The following is an 18,370-nucleotide window of genomic DNA, read 5'->3' as shown; positions in this document are numbered from 1 at the left end:
TCAAGGCAAGCAAATAGCCCAGCCAAGCCCCAGGAGTAGGAACGTGAGAGGAGGGAGGGGAGTCGTGAGTTCCTGGTTTCACTGACGCTTCCGCAGGTGGACAGAAGGGGCTGGGAGCCGAGCTTGGAGGGCTGATTGGTGCCTCTTGTGGATACTGGTCAGCACCTTCTCCCAGTGTGTCTGGTCATCTTCCTCAAGTCCTGTGACCCTTGCTAATTGCTCATCAGCATTCCCTAATTGTGTTAGTCCCTGCTTTGCTGCTTTCCTTCTCCTGAGTCACCTGTCCAGCCCAGCCCACTGCCCCCATCTCTGCAGCTGTGAAAGGGTTTGACTTTTCACTCCTTTGAAGACTCCCAAGCTGATGAGACATTGGGTTGGTTGCTCGTGGTGTTCTCTGAACAGCAGAAAGGGGTGAATGAGAGGTAGGGAGCGTTTAGGGGAAGCGGGATCGTTGGGAAGGGTGCTGCACTGCAGGTCAGGATTCCTGGGCTCGAGCTCCCGCTTTGCCATGAGCCTGCTGTGTGTCTTTGGGTGAATCACTTCCTTTCTCTGGCAGCTTCCTCATCCATAAACAAAAGATTCAGACAAAGATAACTTCCTGTTAGCTTTGATATTCTATGATCAGCTAAAAATCCTGTGAATTTCAGTTACAAGGAGAGAGAAGAACAAATACAAAATTTTAAGGAGGGGGTTTATGATAGACCTGTGGACTTGCACAACAGAAAAACAAAAGCTTTCCCTTTTGTTTTTCGAGGGACAACTTAACCAACTGGACAAAGACATATGCACAAACACATCCAAAATGCCCAAGAGTTCAGAATTATCAACCAAGTTCTTGGATCTTGTTGCGTGTAAATTTTGGCCAAGAAGGTTTAGGACAATTGGTCAAGAAAGTGAAGGGGGAATATCATCTGGGAGATCTCCACCATTAGCATCATCAAATATTTTCTGAGCTTTCCCCAGGATAGCACTGTTTGCAGACTGGCATCCAGACTTTGTTGTTAAGAGCTCCTACAACTGAGTGAGAGATCCTCACAGAATTTCTGAATTTAAAAGAATCTTTAAGTATCATCTACTCCAGTGACTCATAACTTTTTCTGGATCACAGAACCTTTGAGAACCTGAGGTTAGCTGAGGACTCTAGGCCAGTTGTTTGGGAAAGAGGGTGGCACACATACAATTTTGCATAAAGTTTTAGGAGATTCACACCTGAATCATTCTGAGAGCTCCCTAGGAGTCCACAGACCCCCCCGCCCAGGTTGTGAACCCCCAGTCTATTCTACTTTTACAATGACAGCACTGAGGCCTGAGAAAAGTGACAAAACCTATGTGATGTCAGTTTGGGTCCTAAAGAGGAGAAAGCCAATCAAACGGTAAAATCTGAGGGCATCACGTTTAAATAAAAGTATTCAGGAAAGCTCTGTGTCTTCAAAGCATCTGAGAAGCATAAGAACAAACTACAGCCTTAGAGAAAGGAGAGGAGAGAGGGAAAGATGACAGGAAGATGTGCTTTGGTGAACTCAGAGGGAACATCCCTTACCGCATGGAAACTAGGTTAGTTCCCAGAAAGGTAAGAACAAAGGCATAGGCCCTCTTTGAGCATGGAAATCAGAAGTAGAAGGGAAAGCATGTGATGCAACTTACAAGAACAAAAAGAAAATTAAAAATGTTAAAATACCCACCTAATAAGGGGAAACATTTTCCTTTGACTCACTCAGAAGGGAAACCTCTCAATATATACAGAGGGTGTTCAACAGTGTACAGGATGGAGAGACATTGGCTGCAGTTCTTAGAAAAATGATCAGCAGGTATGCGCTCAACACCTAAGGTGCAGGGAACTAAGACCTGCAGTTGCAGTGTCCACCCCTACAAAGGTGTTAGGAGAAATGGAGGATTGCAGTAGAAACGCTCATGCCAGCTGCAGAGTGCAGGGCGACTTAAGGTGGTCTCTTGATGGGCACCTCCCTCAGCTATTCTGATGTCTTCCCCTCTGGCAGAGCACAGCCCGGCAGATCAGGGTGTGTTGGGAGGGCAGGGAACCTGGAGTCAGAGAGAATGGGGTTCCAATCCTGGCGCTTCAATTCCCAACTCTGACATGTTGGGTCTTAGTTTTGTAAGATGAGGTAAATACTGATTGCCTTATTGAGTTATTATGAGGATGAAATGAGGTTTCCTGGAGATGAATGAACCTAGCACAGAGACAGTAGCTGGGACTCGATAAATACTTGCTGACAGGGAAAAGAAACAAAAGTAGTTTATTTTATCCTCCTTACTCCATTCCACCTAGGAGAGGAAGATGGGGTTGGGGGACAGAAGAAAGTAGAAGGTGGAAGAATTCTTTTACTTTGGTTATACAAATCCAGAACTTAGAACATTTAGAATTTGCACCCTGTAAATCAGTGCTTCTCGTTATTCTCTCTCACCTCGAGTACAAAGGCATCCTCTTGGAAAGCTTTTGGTTCCTTCATACTTGGATACATATTTGCCATCACTCGTCTGATTGTTTTGGGAAAGAAACATACCCCGCCACAGACTATGAGAAGGCTGAGCGTGTTAAGTTTAGTGCTGTCATCAGATTCACATCACAACAACGCCGATGTGTTGTCTGTGGACCGATCTGCAAGGAGATTGAGTCTAGGCGGTAAGCAGTTGAACTAATTGGTGGTAATTAGTTTTATACGTAAGCTGGGATCTTTTTCTTAATAAATGCAAGAGGAAAACTCAGTGGAGTCAGACTGTTCTGCAGGACCTGCCGGGCAGCTCCTCGCCTCCCACACTGCCAGAGGTGAGCTCTCCAGCCACCCGGAGGCGACAGTCAAAGCCGCCCTCCACCCCATGTCCAGTGGGCAGTGAGTGGAGTGCTGGCCCCCTTAAGCCAGGTCAGCCTTGCCCAGCCCTGGTTCTCAATTCATAGGACGAGCACAGTCTCATTACTACATTAGAACTTTAGAGCCAAAAAAGATGTTTATGTAAATCATGCCAAAGCCTCTTATTTTCCTAAGAACTTGAAATCCAAAGAAGTTAAGCATTTTGCTCAAAAATCAATAAATTACTGGGAGACCCTGTCCTGGAACCCAGTTTCCTCCCTCCCAGTCCAGTGTCCCCTGGGAGGCCAGTGTGGGTCTCCAGAGAGGTGAGGTCTGAGGAGAAGAGATTTGGGGTATGTGATGAGCAGAGGCACGCCATCTCTGAGAGATGCACGCAGGTTGGGAGAGCAGAGACTTGTGCCGCTTCTAGAGGGGCTCGGGGCCACGTGGAGGTGGAGTCCTCTGCGCTGTCCACGTCGCCAGGACTTCCTGATGGCCTCTAGCCTGGGGACATTTTATTTTGGGCTTCAAGGCTTTGGCACACGCCCAGAGCTGGAAGAGAATGCTTAGTAACTCATAGGAGCACCAGGTGTTTTTTGTGGATCCAGAGGGATTAACAGCCCCAGGGATGCAGGGTCAGATTTCTGAGGGACCGCTGTGAACTGAAGGTAGAAAGGCAGCAGGGCCACAGAGCAAGGACACAGGAAGGGCTGCTCACTCGGAAGAATGAAACAAAAGCTCCAGGCCAAGAGGGCCGACTTGTGTTTCTGTGTGCAAATATGGAAGAAAAGCTGTTTCTGGATCAGCAACTATCACCTGCTTACTGTTGATCCGGGAGGGCAGGGCAGTGGGGCGGGGCGGGGGGTGCTGGTGGCTGTTTTTCTAAACATGTGAAAAACTGGAATGTATTCCCAAGAGTCTGAAGTGTACTTAGCATGAGATAATAGTCCCTTTTTCCCCAGCCCTGGCTGAGGTCCTGGTTAGAACTTTGTCCACTTTTAGGCTTAAAGAAGGGTGTACACTAAGACCCGGGAGGGGTTGGCAGCATCACTGGCCAGCAGAAATATGACGTGAGTCACGTACGTAATTTAAAATTTTCTGGTAGTAAAATGGAGTAAGTGAAATTAATTTTAGTTATATTTGATTTAACCAAACATATCTAAAATAGTATCATTTTAATATATAATCAGGATAATTGTTGAGCTATTTTACATTTTATACTAAGTTTGGGAAATAATTTTGTAAAAAATAATTTCGTAAAAAGTGTAAATAATTTTACACTTATGACACAGTTCATACTGGCCCCATCTCAAGTGTTGAGTAGATACATGTGGCTACTGGCTACCGTATTGGATAGGATAAGTTCAGAGGAAGAGATATATAAAGCTGTCTATGGTTAGAAAGTGAGACCAGGGAAAGACAAAACATACGCCCAGAGGGAAAAAATGTCTGAAAGTAAACAGCCTTCAAAGTGAAGGGCGAGTCCCTGTAAGGGATATCAATGGTTTCCATCTCCACCAAAGGTCCACATGCTGTACCCACCTCTACTCCACCCACCCCACTCCCCCAAAAAAAAACTGTTTACGTTTCCGCTGTATGAGATGTTTGGCTTAAATCTAAGGAATGCATTTCAAATAGGGAGAAACTGAATCATCTTCCCTAACAGGATAAATATTCTTCTTGCCGTCTTCATTTATTCCACAGACGTTAAGTAAGCAACAGGTGACTCTCAGGGATGAGTTGAGTTTGTACTAGATGCTAAGTTTGTCTAGATGTGAAGGTTGCGGTGACGATCATCCTCTGGTTTGCCTATGACCTGAGTCCAAGGAGGGTATCAGCTGGGTCAGGATCCCTTCTCAGAACTGCGGATCCTTGAGTTAATGATTGGATGACATCCATTACTGCACACTGGACCTTTTACACAAAGAAAAAGTATTCAAGAGAAGTTACAGTGCCTGTTTTCAGGAGAGGCAGAAGCTGGGTGTTGCTATCATCCGTACCCCAGCTATCCCATCACGAGCCAAGAGGGAGGTGGTGTATGGCGACTAGAACCTGAGAGGTTCAGTACTCAGTGGCTTTGCCACCTTGTGAAAATCTTCAGAATTCCATGAGCCTTAAAATTTCCTTTTCTGCCCTCCCCAAGTCAAAGGGTGAGTATAAAAGTCATGCGAGGTAATGGACCTATATGTGCTTTTTTTTTTTAAGATGTTGGAGGTAGGAGTTTATTAATTAATTAATTTATTTTTGCTGTGTTGGATCTTCGTTTCTGTGCGAGGGCTTTCTCTAGTTGTGGCAAGCGGGGGCCACTCTTCATCGCAGTGTGCGGGCCTCTCACTATCGCGGCCTCTCTTGTTGTGGAGCACAGGCTCCAGACATGCAGGCTCACTAGTTGTGGCTCACGGGCCTAGTTGCTCCACGGCCTATGGGATCCTCCCGGACCAGGGCTCGAACCCGTGTCCCCTGCATTAGCAGGCAGATTCTCAACCCCTGTGCCACCAGGGAAGCCCCCCTATATGTGCTTTGAAGCGACTTTAAAAAAAAAAAGATGCTTTACAAAAGAAAGGGACAGTGGGACCTCCCTGGTGGTTCAGTGGTTAAGACGCGGAGCTCCCAATGCAGGGGGCATGGGTTTGATCCCTGGTCAGGGAACTAGGATCCTGTATGCCACACGGCTCAGCCAAAAAAAAAAAAAAAGGGATAGTAAACTATCAGGTGGTTCTTAATGTAGCTGATTCACCAAAACTCTTTTAAATTTAAGTGTGAAGTATTTGCTAGATGATTGATTCCAGTCACTCCTTTAGGATTAACGTTGATTCGAAAGATGCTATGGGGCTTTGGTAATCTGGAGGTCATGTCAGTAAATTGTCTGCATCCTCTCTTTGTGCTGCACTTGACCTGAGGTTGTTAGGCCACCAGCTGGAGTTTGGAAATATTTTCTCTCTTTATGAGAACTTTTATTTTCACGAGGTGAGCCAGACCCACCAGTCTTGGCACACTGTAGACAAAGAATCTCAGTGTTGGGTAACCGAGGTGCTCTGCAGCCTTGCTCCCCAAAAGTTGGTCTGTGGACCAGCAGCATGGGCACCACCAAATGGAAATGAACAGTTTTAGGATGCATCCCAGATGTGTCAGATGAGAATCTGCATTTTAACAGGATCCCAGGTGAATCTGACATACAGTAGAGTTTGAGCAGCAGGGCTCTACAATGTCCCATCTAGCAAAAGTCAACACTGCCTCAGCTGGGACAGCTGCTGGGACTGACCACTCACGTCCTCTCGAGGCAGTCCCTTCTGTTGGACAGCTCTCATGTTTAGAAACTTTTACCTTCTATCAAGTCAAAATCTGCCTGTAGGTATCGCCCACTCAGTGCTGCCACATAGAAGCCCGTATAGTAGGTGCTTGGGAGTGTCATTATTTTCCTTTGTTATGCAGAAGCCTTGATCCAGAGGCTGGATGGGCAGTGAGTGGGGCCACACAAGGTCAGCTCCCAGTCACCTGGCAAAGGCCCGCGGGTCCTGAGACGTCTTCTAAAGAGCAGAACGCTTGCAGTTCTGTCTCTTCTCCCCGAGTCCAAGGGCGCTGGTTTAAGAGGTTGCAGTTTGGAGAACTTGAAAAGGTTTTCCAAAAGGATGAGAGTGTAGAAGTGATGGCTGGGATGAAGGCTGGTCCTGCAGGCCATGCTAATGGATGAGAATTTGCAGCGGAGGCGAACAGGAAGGGATGGTGTGGTGGGGCAGTGTTACCTCTTGTTGGCTGTGTGACATTGGGGAACGCACTAAGCCCCTCTGAGCATCCGCTTCCTGGGCTTTAAAAGAAAATGGGATGATAAACCCTGTCCTGCCTGTCTCCAGGGTTTCTGTGGGACTCATTGAGAATAATGTCAGTGAGCACACTTAATAATGAGGGAAATGGTCCGAGGATGAAAGAGAAGGTCCAGCGGGACAGTAGGTGAATCCAGGAGGCAGGTCTACCACTAACTTGCTGGGTGACCTCAGGGGAGGCCCTCACCCTCTCTGGGCCTTCCTGTGAAACAAGTGGGCCACACACTGAAGATCTGAGCGCTCTTCTAGAAGGCCCTGGAGTTGCTGTGACTCATCACTATTGCACATTACCTGGAGGGTTTCTCCAAGGATGGCTCTTCAAATATTCATTTAGGGAGACTTCTTAGAGCTTGGATTTGAATCCTCTCTGGGATAAATAATTCCAGACATTCTTCCAGTGAAGGCCTGGCCTGTGCTATAGGATCCTTACTTAAAAGACAGGTCCGCTTGGCCACGATTGCACCTTATTTCCACGTCAGCATGTGGGGCCTAAGCTGGTGAGTGAAGAGTGATAGTTTCATTTCTACCAGTGTGTCAGGACACACCATCCCGTTTCTGGAAGCAAGCTCTGCCCCATGAGATATCAGAACTCATCGATCGCATACTTAGCTGGAGAGTATCATGTGCAGGTTTTTCCTGGGGAACAGTCTCACTTGATACGTCACATATTACCAAGGAGTTTTTCAAAAGTGTTGCTCTTTTTATACACACGGGAAAAGGGCATACCTGATACTTTCATGAGCCTGCTCTGCCAGAGGAGGTTCCCAGTCAGAATAAGTGGAACTGGCTTTTGGTACAGCAGCCCTTCCATAGATGCTTGCCAGCTGAGAGCAAGGGGACCAACGTGTGTGGTTACAGAGGGACATAACTGTTCCTTAAGGTAGCCCTTCTGTGTCTCTTCCCTGCCAATCTGGGGTCCCTGTGTTGTTCATTCTCACCTCACTGCAGCCATGTTCCCAACTGCTCATTTCATTGCCTGGAACCTTGCTTCTAACTCTGTACATTGCACTTTCTCCTCTGCACCCACCGTGTTGTCTTGGAAACTCGGTGGCCACAGGCCACGAGTATCCGGTGTCATTGAATGTGATGGTGTGGTATGTGTATTTGCTCACACTTTTATTTTGAATCCTTTCCAATGTGACATCTGCTAAAATGTCTCCCTTATAATTTGCTTGGTGATCACAGCCTTCTCATCATTCATTGAGAGCAGGACCTGATCTCACAGAATCTGAAAAGAGCTATGTGGTAAGATGCCTGTTGAATAAGACTGTAGCTTTTCTAAAGAGAATTCTTACTGATTTGTAGAGTCTAGACTGGAGTAATGCCTGGTTAACTCACAGAGCCATTATTTACAAGAATTATATGGCTATTGTAGTAGAGAGAGATGTTAGGCCACCCTCTCCCCTCAAAAAAAAAAAAAAAAGCAGAGGAATTTTGAGACCATATTTCTACTCTGCCTACATGTGGGATTAAATTAATATATTAGTGCATGATTGGGGATACATACTTGCATTTCTATCCTGTAATTATTCCATTTGTAACAGTTACTCACTAATTACAGGCTTTTATGCTGCTGCCTTTTTTTTTTTTAAATATTCATACTAAATCCCAAATTCTTCTGTATCTTACCTGTTTTTTCCATGCTTACACCTGGATTCCTCCTGCACTCCACTACTGGAATATCTATTTTTTTAACCTGGATCTTCAACTCTGTTGTTTCCCTGGACTTATGTGCTTCGTCTGGAATGTTACATCTCTTCCTCTCTTTCTTTTTTTTTGTCCCCATGTTGACTGTTTTATGGGGGTTTCTGGATATCTCGGGGCCACCACAGGAAGCAGTTTGCAATGAGATCATAAACATTGCCGAAAAATCTGTTCATTACTGCAGCACTGTTTCTCATCCCCTTGACTTTCATCACAAGGTATCCCCTTCTGACAATAAATCATCTCTAATCATTTCTCAGCAACCTCAAGCCCAGCAGCGAAGAGTCACCCCAGACAGGAGTCAAACCTCCCAGGATTTGTAAGTACACTTGGCGAACCTCAGTTCTCGAGTTCTCAGTAGACCGTTGGGCTTAGGAAGTGGGTCACTGACTGACTGTGGGAAGGACAGCCATTTGGGGGGATGAACCAGTCACTCCAAGCTTCTCTGAGCGTTTCTAGTTAAGGCTGTTTCCCATCAGCCAACGTGAAAATAGGTGGCAGGTAAATAAAGGAGGTCATGGACTCTTGGGGGAGAGAGGTAAAGAATTTACTGCCATATTGGGCAACTGGGAGCTGCGCTGACTGGTTTCATTCCTTGGTTTCATTCCTAGTGCTGTGATAGTGTAGAGGAAGGAGTGTTAATTCTGACTGGAGAGGAATGAATAGGGTTCATCCATTCATTTAAAAAAAAAAAGTATTGGATATCTATGTTCTAAGCACAAAGGAGTAAACTCCATTCACAGAGGAAGGGGGTTCAGGAATAAGCATTGAAAGACAAATCGGATTTGAGAGCTAGAGCAGGGAGGTAAAAGGTCTTCTCAGCTGAGAAAACCAAATGTGCAAAGGCCCGGAGTAGGTAGTGTGTGTGGAGAACATCGAAAAACCCCTGTGGCCACGGTGTGCAGTTCATGGAGGGAATGGAGACAAAGCTCAAGGAGCAGGTTAGGACCAGACTGTAGAATGCAACTGAAATAAATTTGGATTTTAGTCTGCATTCACTCAGGAGCCGCTGAAGGTTTTTAAAATCAGGACCATACTTGAAAGTTCCCTGGTAGGTCCAGTGGTTAGGACTCAGCGCTTTCAGTGCTGTGGCCCCCGGCTTCAATCCCTGGTCGGGAAACTAAGATCCTGCAAGCTACGCAGCGTGGCCAGAAAAAAAAAAAAAGAGGAACACATGAATTGGATTTCGTTTTAACAGAGTGGAGAGTGGATTTCAGAGACGAAGGACAAAGATAGTGGTTTGGAGATATGAATACAGCAAAAAAGTGGTGAGGGCCTGAGCTAGGAAAGAGTGGGCCTCTGGTGCATGGAAGAATATAAGATTATATAAGATTCCCCGAGGAGATTGGGAGAAAGGGAGAAGAGAACTGAGGATAGATCCTTGGGGAACCAACTTTTAAGGCAACAGAGTAGCAGCCAGCAAAGGAGACAGCAGGAGACACAGGCAAGGGTCTAGGAGCACTCACTTGTGTACCACAGAGCAAGCAGTGTGTGGCCAGTGGTGCCCCTGCTTCAGAGAGGCGAGGAGGGTAGGAAATGAGAAATGTCCTCCAGGTGGCACCTGGAGAAATCGTTGGTGACCTCTGCAATGACAGCGCTGCTGCAGGCAGACCCTGTGTTACAGAGGGCTGATGAGTCTGTGCGATGGTGAGTAGGCGGAGCGGGCGACAGGGAGGCTGTAGGTTCGGGGAGTAGCAGAGACGGGGGAGTTGTTCTTAGGATGCAGAGGCTTAAGCACATCTATACTTGAGAAGGAGTTAACAGAATCGAAAGATGTAAGAGAGAAGACGTTAAGTCGAGGAAATAGCCCAGGGAAGGGAGTTTAGCCTGGCCAGGAACAGGGACCCTTCCTTACACATGGCAGTAGGGGAGGAAAATTAAAGCTCTGCTCAGAGGCGGGGGAAGGACTCTATGGAACCGTGTCCAAACAGTATGAAGCCCCTCCAAAATTAGAGCCAGTCGGGGACCCAAGCAGCAAGGTTGCAGGACTGCTTCCAGCCGGTCTCCGCTGTCTGGGGTGAGACAGTGAGGCAGATAACAGGAGTAATCTCCCAGAGCTGAGACTGGCAAAGCAGCCACAGCGGCAGTAAAGGGCCTAAGGCATGGAGTCCAGGTTGGGTAAGAGACAGCAGGCAAATACAGAAACATCAAAATGTATTCATTTACCAACTGGAAATCCATCTGCAACTCTTAATTCCTCATTAGAGACCTTCCTTCTGGCGGGCTCCATCTACCAGAGTTTCACTACATTTGAATAAATATGTAAAATTAAATTGCCCCTTTGGTTTTAGCAGAGAGCAGAACCTCTTGTTTCTAGGAACTGACTCCACTTACTTGTTTCTAGTCTCTCTTGCCCACATGCTGGAATTCACTGACATCCACTGAAAATGGTAGATGATGGGCTGGTTTGCAAAGTTTTACCTGCTACTGTTGTGTTTCAAAGTAGCAAGTAAACAGAACTGTGAACTGGTGCATAGTAGGTGCTTCTTAAATATCTATCGAAAGAGTAAATGAAAGCAAGCGTTTATTTGCTGCCAAAACAGGTATCAGATTTCACAAGTAGTCCAGCTATTTCCAGAGCCTGTTGTCAGAACAGACCAAATTGCCTTAAGGCCAACTAACAAGCAAATAAAAATCTTAATCCCAAACATCACTGGGCTAGAAATGCTTTCAAGAGTTTCAGAAAAGTGGCATCCACATTTAAAAGCAATTAATGAAATGTGTGTTGGCACGTAAAGAAACTCAAGGTACTTTTGCTAAACAGTGAGGCAATTGAGATGTACTTTTAAAAATTATATATATACATGACAGTTGCCTCATGTTCTCCAATGTATGTGACCAGAATATAATGTCTGTCTCTGGACCTAAGTAACTTCTGATTATCCTTGATAATCGACATGTATTACCCTATGTTAAGAAAAGGACTCAATTAACTTTAAAGGGGGAGCATCTAGACAAAAAAGCTTGGCTGTGGTAACCAAATGAAACTGAATAAAAGGACTGATCAGGACTTGCTTCTCAGAAGTTCCCCATCCCTGTGAATCTTAATTTGCTTATCACATGGATCTCCCCAAATTATTAGAGAAATAGCCAATAAAATACTTTTATCCCCACTGATGAGTAGGAAACACTACCCAAATGTTGATTCAACTGAAATGGGTTTTTAAAACTCATTATTTAATTCCATCAGTGTTTGAGTCGATGTTTATTTCTCTCACAGATTTAGCTACCAAGCATTGTATAGCTATATACCACAGAATGATGATGAATTGGAACTCCGAGATGGAGATATTGTTGATGTCATGGAAAAGTGTGACGATGGATGGTTTGTTGGTAAGTGACATCATACTTTTCTTACCAGTTGTGTATTGAAGGAAGAACTGGGCGTGACGACTCACGAAGAGAGCACTATTCTCTACACACAGAGAAGGGCCTTCTCAGTTCCTATACCACCATTAGGAACGATGAGCCACCCAGTTCATGTTTGCTCTCAGGGCAGTGTGGATGATGCTAACATTGAACCTGACAACCAAAAATGCCAACACCTACTGCATGGAAGGGCAGGTGCCAGCTTCATCCATTGAGTTCTGTTTGTATTTCTTTCTTTTTTTTTTTTTTTTGTCTGTGCCATGTAGCTTGCAGGATCTTAGTTCCCTGACCAGGGATGGAACCAAGGTCCCAGCAGTGAAAGCGCTGAGTCCTAACCACTGGACCGCCAGGGAATTCCCTCTGTATTTCTATTGCGCATCTGTCCGTCCTACATTCGGAAATTTTAATTTTTAGAACGCCTGTGGAACACCACAAGAACACTTGAGCCTAGATTTCTGCCATGAAGCTCAAGCATATGTGTAGACATTCCAAAGACCTCATTTACTCCAGGCTTCTAATAACTTTCCTCAAAGCAACCTGCTTAATGAAAGGAGTCACTTTCATAGGATGGGGGAGAGAGAGATCAGAATTTGAAATTCTGTAACAAAACAGATGCTTGATATACTTTCTTACTGAAGTTCTCTCAACAAACAGCCTGTAAGACAAGAATTATCCTCTTTCCACAGATTCAACAACTGAGGCCCAAAGAGGTTAAGTAACTAGCCCCAAGGTCACCACCCAGGGAGCAAATGGCAGGGCCAGTAATATGAACTTTAGGCTCGTCTCTCCCTGAGCCTCTGTTCTTTCTGCTCAGGCACAAATATAATGCTGGGAACCACTGACACTCTACCCCTTAAACAACTGGCTTTACCTTTATCTTCTTTCCAAAGACCACCTCTTTCCTATCTCCCTAGAAAAGCTTTGCTAAATCGAAATAATGTCAGGACTGGGGCCGTGAGAACAAGGCCTCAGCACAAATGGGAAGACAGAAAGATCTGCCTTGGCCTCACCAGCCTCCTAGAAAACTACCCCATCCTCCTCCCAGGGCCCGCAGTTTTGTGGTCCTCACCACGTTGAGGTTCTATTCAGAAGGAAACCAGGTCTGAAAGTCAGCAACATTCTAGTGCAGTGCAAGTCCAATAGAAACATAATGCAAGGAATTCCCTGGCAGTCCAGTGGTTAGGACTCTGTGCTTTCACTGCTGAGGGCCCGGGTTCAATCCCTGGTCAGGAACTAAAATCCTGCAAGCCTCACAGCACAGCCAAAAAAAAAAAACCATAATGGGGCTTCCCTGGTGGCGCAGTGGTTGAGAGTCCGCCTGCCGATGCAGGGGACACGGGTTCGTGCCCCCGTCTGGGAAGATCCCACATGCCACGGAGCGGCTGGGCCCGTAAGCTGTGGCCGCTGGGCCTGCGCGTCCGGAGCCTGTGCTCCGCAACGGGAGAGGCCACAACAGCGAGAGGCCCGCGTACCGCCAAAAAAAAACAAAAAAAACCCATAATTCAAGCTATGTATGAAATTTAAAATTTTCTGAAAGCCACATTGAAAAAAGTACAAAGAAACCAGTGAAATTCATTTTAATATATTAAGCCCAGTGCATTTAAAATATTATCATTTGAACATGTCATCAGTATGAAAAATTGCCAGGGAGGTATTTTACATTCTTCTTTTTGTACATAAGTTTTTGAAATCCAATATGTATTTTACAGTCACAGCATCGCTCGGTTCAGACCAGCCCTGTTTCAAGGGCTCAGGAGCCACATGTGGCTGTCCTATTAGAGTGCAGGCTAGTAGGGATTTGTTAAACTCTTCCAGGAGTATTTACATTTTTATGAGAACTTGGGATGGGGTGAGGGGCATCCGCCAGGCAGCTAAATAAAGGAAATATTTTAGATTCCTTAATTCCTCAAACACTTAGAAAAGTGGCCTTGTGTTCAGACTATGAAGAAAATAACCCAGGAGAGCTCATTTTTCTCATCCGTCAGGAAAGGTGCTCACCACCCATATGAGCACATCTCTGGGCTTTACCATCTCAGTTCTCTGCAGCCTCCTTGACCATCCCCCTGGGGTTTCAGCTAGCTGTTTTAGATGGCCTTAGCTTTGACACATTCTTCTAGCCTAGAAGTTTTACTTTGAGCAACGACTCCAACCCACTGATAGTGGCTGCTTGAAGTGTGTTCAGCAGGATTCTGAAGCCCTATCCAAGCCAGTCGGGGAAAGGATGCAATGATCACATTGTGATGTTTGCTAATGAGAGGGTAATAATGACGCAACATCTATCTGCCACTCCACCCTTATCTCCCAGCTTTAGAGAGAGAATCCCAAGGGAAGGAACTATTGCTAGATTAGGGATCCAGCAATGCTGGATGTGGAGCAGCCCAGGAAGGGCTTGTTCCCTGGTAGCTCAATGTTCCTGGCTCAGAGGGAACCCTGACAAGGTTGGTAGTGAAGACAGGGAGTCAATCTGGGGCCTAGGCTCAGGAGGGAGATTTCCTTTTGCTGCGCAATCATAGCCAGTGGACTTTAGAAATCCTACAGTTTAGAAATTCTAAATCCCCAGTACCTTGTTGTGTTGGTAACTGTTCATTCTTCCATAAAGGAGAAGTACTGGAAAGAGCAATGGGCTGGGAGTCAGAGACCTGGGTTCAAAGTCTGTCTCTCTGAGCTCGGGTTTCTGTGAAAAAAAAATGGGAGTGTTAGAAATGCCCGCCTTGCTTATCACCCAGCATTATTCTGCAGCCTGAATGAGATAAGATAGGGGAAAGTGATTTGGAAACCAAATGCCCTTCTACAAGCTGCAGGATTGTTACCAAGGACTCTCTGAACTCAAATGGGTGAGTCTTCTCATTGTGTGTATTTTTTTTTTTTTTATAGGTACTTCAAGAAGGACAAGGCAGTTTGGTACTTTCCCAGGCAACTATGTAAAGCCTTTGTATCTATAAGAAGACTGAAAACCACAGAGATGATTTTTATTGGAGGATGAAGCATAATTCATGAATTTGTCTCTTTATTTAAACATTGAGTCAGTAGGAAAACTAATGCAGTGGATAAAGAAAGAAGAAAAAGAGAGGACAGAGAAGTGTTGCATTTAAAACCTGAACCTGTCTAAGCTTACTGCGTGTATCAGGCCTGAACCACGCAGAAAAGGAATGAGGCAAGTTGGTATTTACTTAGCTGCTTCTGGGAGCCACTCCAGCCCTGCCCCACCCCCGCCCCACCTTGAGTAATCTGACCTGCAGCCTGGTCCAGGAGCAGTCAGGCCAGAAATGCTTCTTGCTGCTCCAGGCTTGACCGGCTTTGGCTCAAAAGGGTCATTTAGCCTGCAGGAGCCCTCAGAGCAACAGGCAGATCCCCAGCCATCCTCCAAGGCCCACACAGACTCCCCCAGTCGCCCCGGAGCCTGCCAGTCCCCTAGTGCTGTGAGAGACCAGTCAGGGCTGCCAAGGCGATCCCTAAACAGTAGTGGAGACCCCAAACTACCCAAGGCCCAGTCCCTCACTGGAGGTAGGTGGGGAAATGGAGGTCAAAGTAGGCGCCCAGTGCATTCAGCCTGCGTGCAGCTTTGCCACTGACGCCCCCGGTGTTCAGCCACAGAAGCACACAAGGTTTGCCGCAGGCAGATAGTTAAATTTGTATTTCCAGGTGATTACCTCAAGAAGCGCTGTAGCCTGAGGGCCCTTGCAGTGGCTCCTTCCCCGTATCACTGGCTGTTATGAATGGTCACCTTCAGGGCAGCACAGTTTCATTTAGCAGAATGCCATTGCTGCTCTTTCTTTTCTGGGTTGTTTTAGGCCAGGACAGTTTGGGGTTGATAGGCCTATTCTCACAGAGAACCAAGGATGGTGTTCAGTGACTCAGGTAACGTACACCAGTGTACACTGGACGCCAGGGGCCACTGATGAGCAAGCCACGCTCCAAGCCTTAGAAGAGGTTCACCGTGTCTCCATTTTCATTGGCCATAGGAGTCCAAGGACTACCCCAAACGTAGGAACCCAAGGTTATGACTCACCCTGTGAGGCTTCTCTTTAGAGCAGAAGGTGCAGATACAGCGGCCCTAAGAGTGAGGCCGTGATTCTGCCACTCCCAGGAGGCCAGGCTTTTGTGGGGGATGGAGGCTGCTGGGATGCCTGGGGTGTTCCGTCACAACTTTATCCAATTCAAGGATGCTTACTGGCCACTCTGTTAGACACCTTGGAGAGATAAAGATAGAAATGACTCATTCCCTGCCTGCTGGGAACTCAGAGGTGGTTGGAGAGACAGACACACAAAAATACTGAATCAAGAGAGACTGTGATAAGTGCTAAGAAGGGTGTGAGAGAGGAAGAGATGAATTTTCCCTGAAGGGACCCTAGAAAGCATTGTCATATTTCTGTCTCCATTAGCTCACCTTGAACAACTAGGATGCTGGAAGAACCTTTGTCTGAAGGTGGTTTATGGCTGGAAATACTTGGAACTGTTTCCAGGGTCTTCAAACTCTCATCCTGCCCACAAATACACATCCAAGGTCACAAATAGGAGTAGCAGTTCCAGGTTGATAGGGTGTGTACAGGAACCCTGACTCTTTGCATATAGCTCAGAATTGGCCTAGGACCCATGTCCCAGAGTCTTTATAAGCACAGAGTTTGTCTTCAGTGCCTCAGCTTCTCCCTCCACTACGCATCTTAGGACCCCCACCAGCTGCCCACCCCCGTCAGAGAGCCACAGTACCCTCACTCCCTGTCCTTCAAAGCATGCTCTCAGGAAAGCAACTGCCACTGACTCCTTCACAGTAACGTATAAATGACTGATAAGAGGAAGGTGTTATTTCTTCACAGAAACACTGGTTTTTCACTAGAACAGAGCAGAGCCTTAATCCCAAGGGGGAAAGGCTGTGGAACTAATGGTGGAGGTGGGGCTGGGGCTATAGGTGAGGGCGGATGAGCTTCCTGGGTAGAAAGGGACTTATTGCTATTCCCTAAGAAAGCCTCAGTGCTCTGGAAGTCCACCTCACCATCCAAGGGCACTCTGTTTCTGTCTCTCCTCCCCGCTCCGAATACAGTTCAAGTGCATATCCACATGCATTTCACACAGCAGCATCACCCATTTTGGAATGTATATTGGCTAATGTGTTTCCTGGTCTTTCTTAGATGCAAACCATTCATAACACGATCTTATCTGTTTTTTGAGGGGTGCTTATTAAGTAGGTAAGTTTGAACACCTCTTTAAATACAGCTAGAAAATAAACCAATTTGTAAAGCCACATTTGCATATGATGCCAGCCTCACGACTTTGTATATCTCCAGAATCCCAGGTATGCCTCACCAATTTGCCCATCTTTAATAAACTCATCTTAAAATTTGCATCAAACTTCAGCTTCGTACATATGACACAACAAGGAACAAAGGGTTCCAACTGCCCCTTTGTCTTCAGACATTTAGTAATACAAAATACCTATTTTTATGCTGAGATATTTATACAGGTTTATTAATTGCAAGTGCAACTAACTGGCGGCATGCCCTGCAACACATTTTGAATAGATTAGCCATGCTTCTGGGTAAAGGCAAGCCCCACACTACTTAACTTCTGCAGTCTTTCTGGGATCAGTAAGAGAAAAAAAATCACATGCTTAAGAAGTGGGACTGTAAATATGTATATTTAACTTTGTATAGTCCATGTACCTACTTTGTATAGAAAAATAATTTTAAAAATTTGAACCGAAGGGGGAGTAAAATAAGGAAGTCATGAAGTTTTTTTGCATATTTAAATGAAGGAATTCCAAAATAACTTACCTGCCGATTTTTAGCACAAAAATAGCCCTTGTAAAGTGTTATAATTTTAAATAATCATTCTTTCTGGGAGAGAAGGTAACTGTTATCTCAATTATAGTGGTTTTTCTTATTTTGTTTTTGATTTTTTTTTTTTGCAGTCCTGTTTATCTGCAGTAGTATTAAGGCCTATTGCTAGAATAGGTTACTACAAAAAATATATTCTGAAAGAAAAATAACTGACATTATATATAACCAATTAAAGTATTGCCATTTAAATTATACACCAAGAGCATGTACTATGCAGACACAGATTTTTCTGTTCATCTATTTTTCTTTATGCAGTGGATCGATCTGACAAATAGATGTTGAATTACTACATTGGCTGTACATGTTATTTAATAAACTTTATTCAGAATTGCGTGGCATATGTTTGTTCTTACCATTCATTGTTTCCTACCCTTTCAAGTTTCTCAAATGAGACTTATATTCACCTCTTCAATGGTGCACACTCTCCTTTTCCATTCTTACTTACATCTGGCTTCCCCCTCACTCCTTGAGGGTACCACTTACTCTATTCTCAACAGGCTAACTCCGTGACACTCTGAATTGATTAATGTTGACCATTTCACCATTCTTTCTAAAATGTTTGTATTTGTTCTGATTACAAGAATAATGCACATGTCTTTAAAAGCAAAAGTGACCATTATAAAATATGTATAATGGGTCTCGATTTACTCCACAAGACATGGGTACAGAAAATGAGACAGCACTTAGTTTTTCTAAACAAGTTAAATCTGGCTACGAGTCCACAGTGGGTGAAAATGCAGTCTGTCCTTGTGTTCACTCCCAAACCAAGTGTGTCAAGGCTGTGGCACTAGGCATCCAGCCTCCCCTGGCATCTCCATTTGGGGTGGGGCCTGCT

At 45.3% G+C, this 18,370-nt stretch overlaps 1 protein-coding gene across 50 annotated transcripts in view; it reads left to right on the top strand.

Moving 5' to 3' along the window:
- Positions 1 to 17,873, top strand: part of SORBS1 (sorbin and SH3 domain containing 1) — a 240,759-nt gene extending 222,886 nt beyond the window's left edge. For 31 of the 50 annotated variants that reach the window (XM_049696702.1, XM_049696700.1, XM_049696685.1 and 28 more), the window contains 4 exons: positions 7,814 to 7,873; positions 8,461 to 8,651; positions 11,553 to 11,665; positions 14,576 to 17,873. In XM_049696702.1, coding sequence (XP_049552659.1) covers positions 7,814 to 7,873; positions 8,461 to 8,651; positions 11,553 to 11,665; positions 14,576 to 14,643 — 432 coding nt within the window. In that variant the 3' untranslated portion in view covers positions 14,644 to 17,873. The remainder of the gene's footprint in view (positions 1 to 7,813; positions 7,874 to 8,460; positions 8,652 to 11,552; positions 11,666 to 14,575) is intronic. The other 19 variants (XM_049696726.1, XM_049696719.1, XM_049696725.1 and 16 more) reach the window with 3 other exon arrangements.
- The last annotated feature ends 497 nt before the right edge of the window (positions 17,874 to 18,370 follow it).

Source organism: Orcinus orca, chromosome 14 (assembly GCF_937001465.1).
Source record: "Orcinus orca chromosome 14, mOrcOrc1.1, whole genome shotgun sequence".
NCBI classification, from domain to species: domain Eukaryota; kingdom Metazoa; phylum Chordata; class Mammalia; order Artiodactyla; family Delphinidae; genus Orcinus; species Orcinus orca.
Note: the sequence above shows the minus strand (reverse complement) of the source record. Positions and strands in the feature narration are given on the sequence as shown.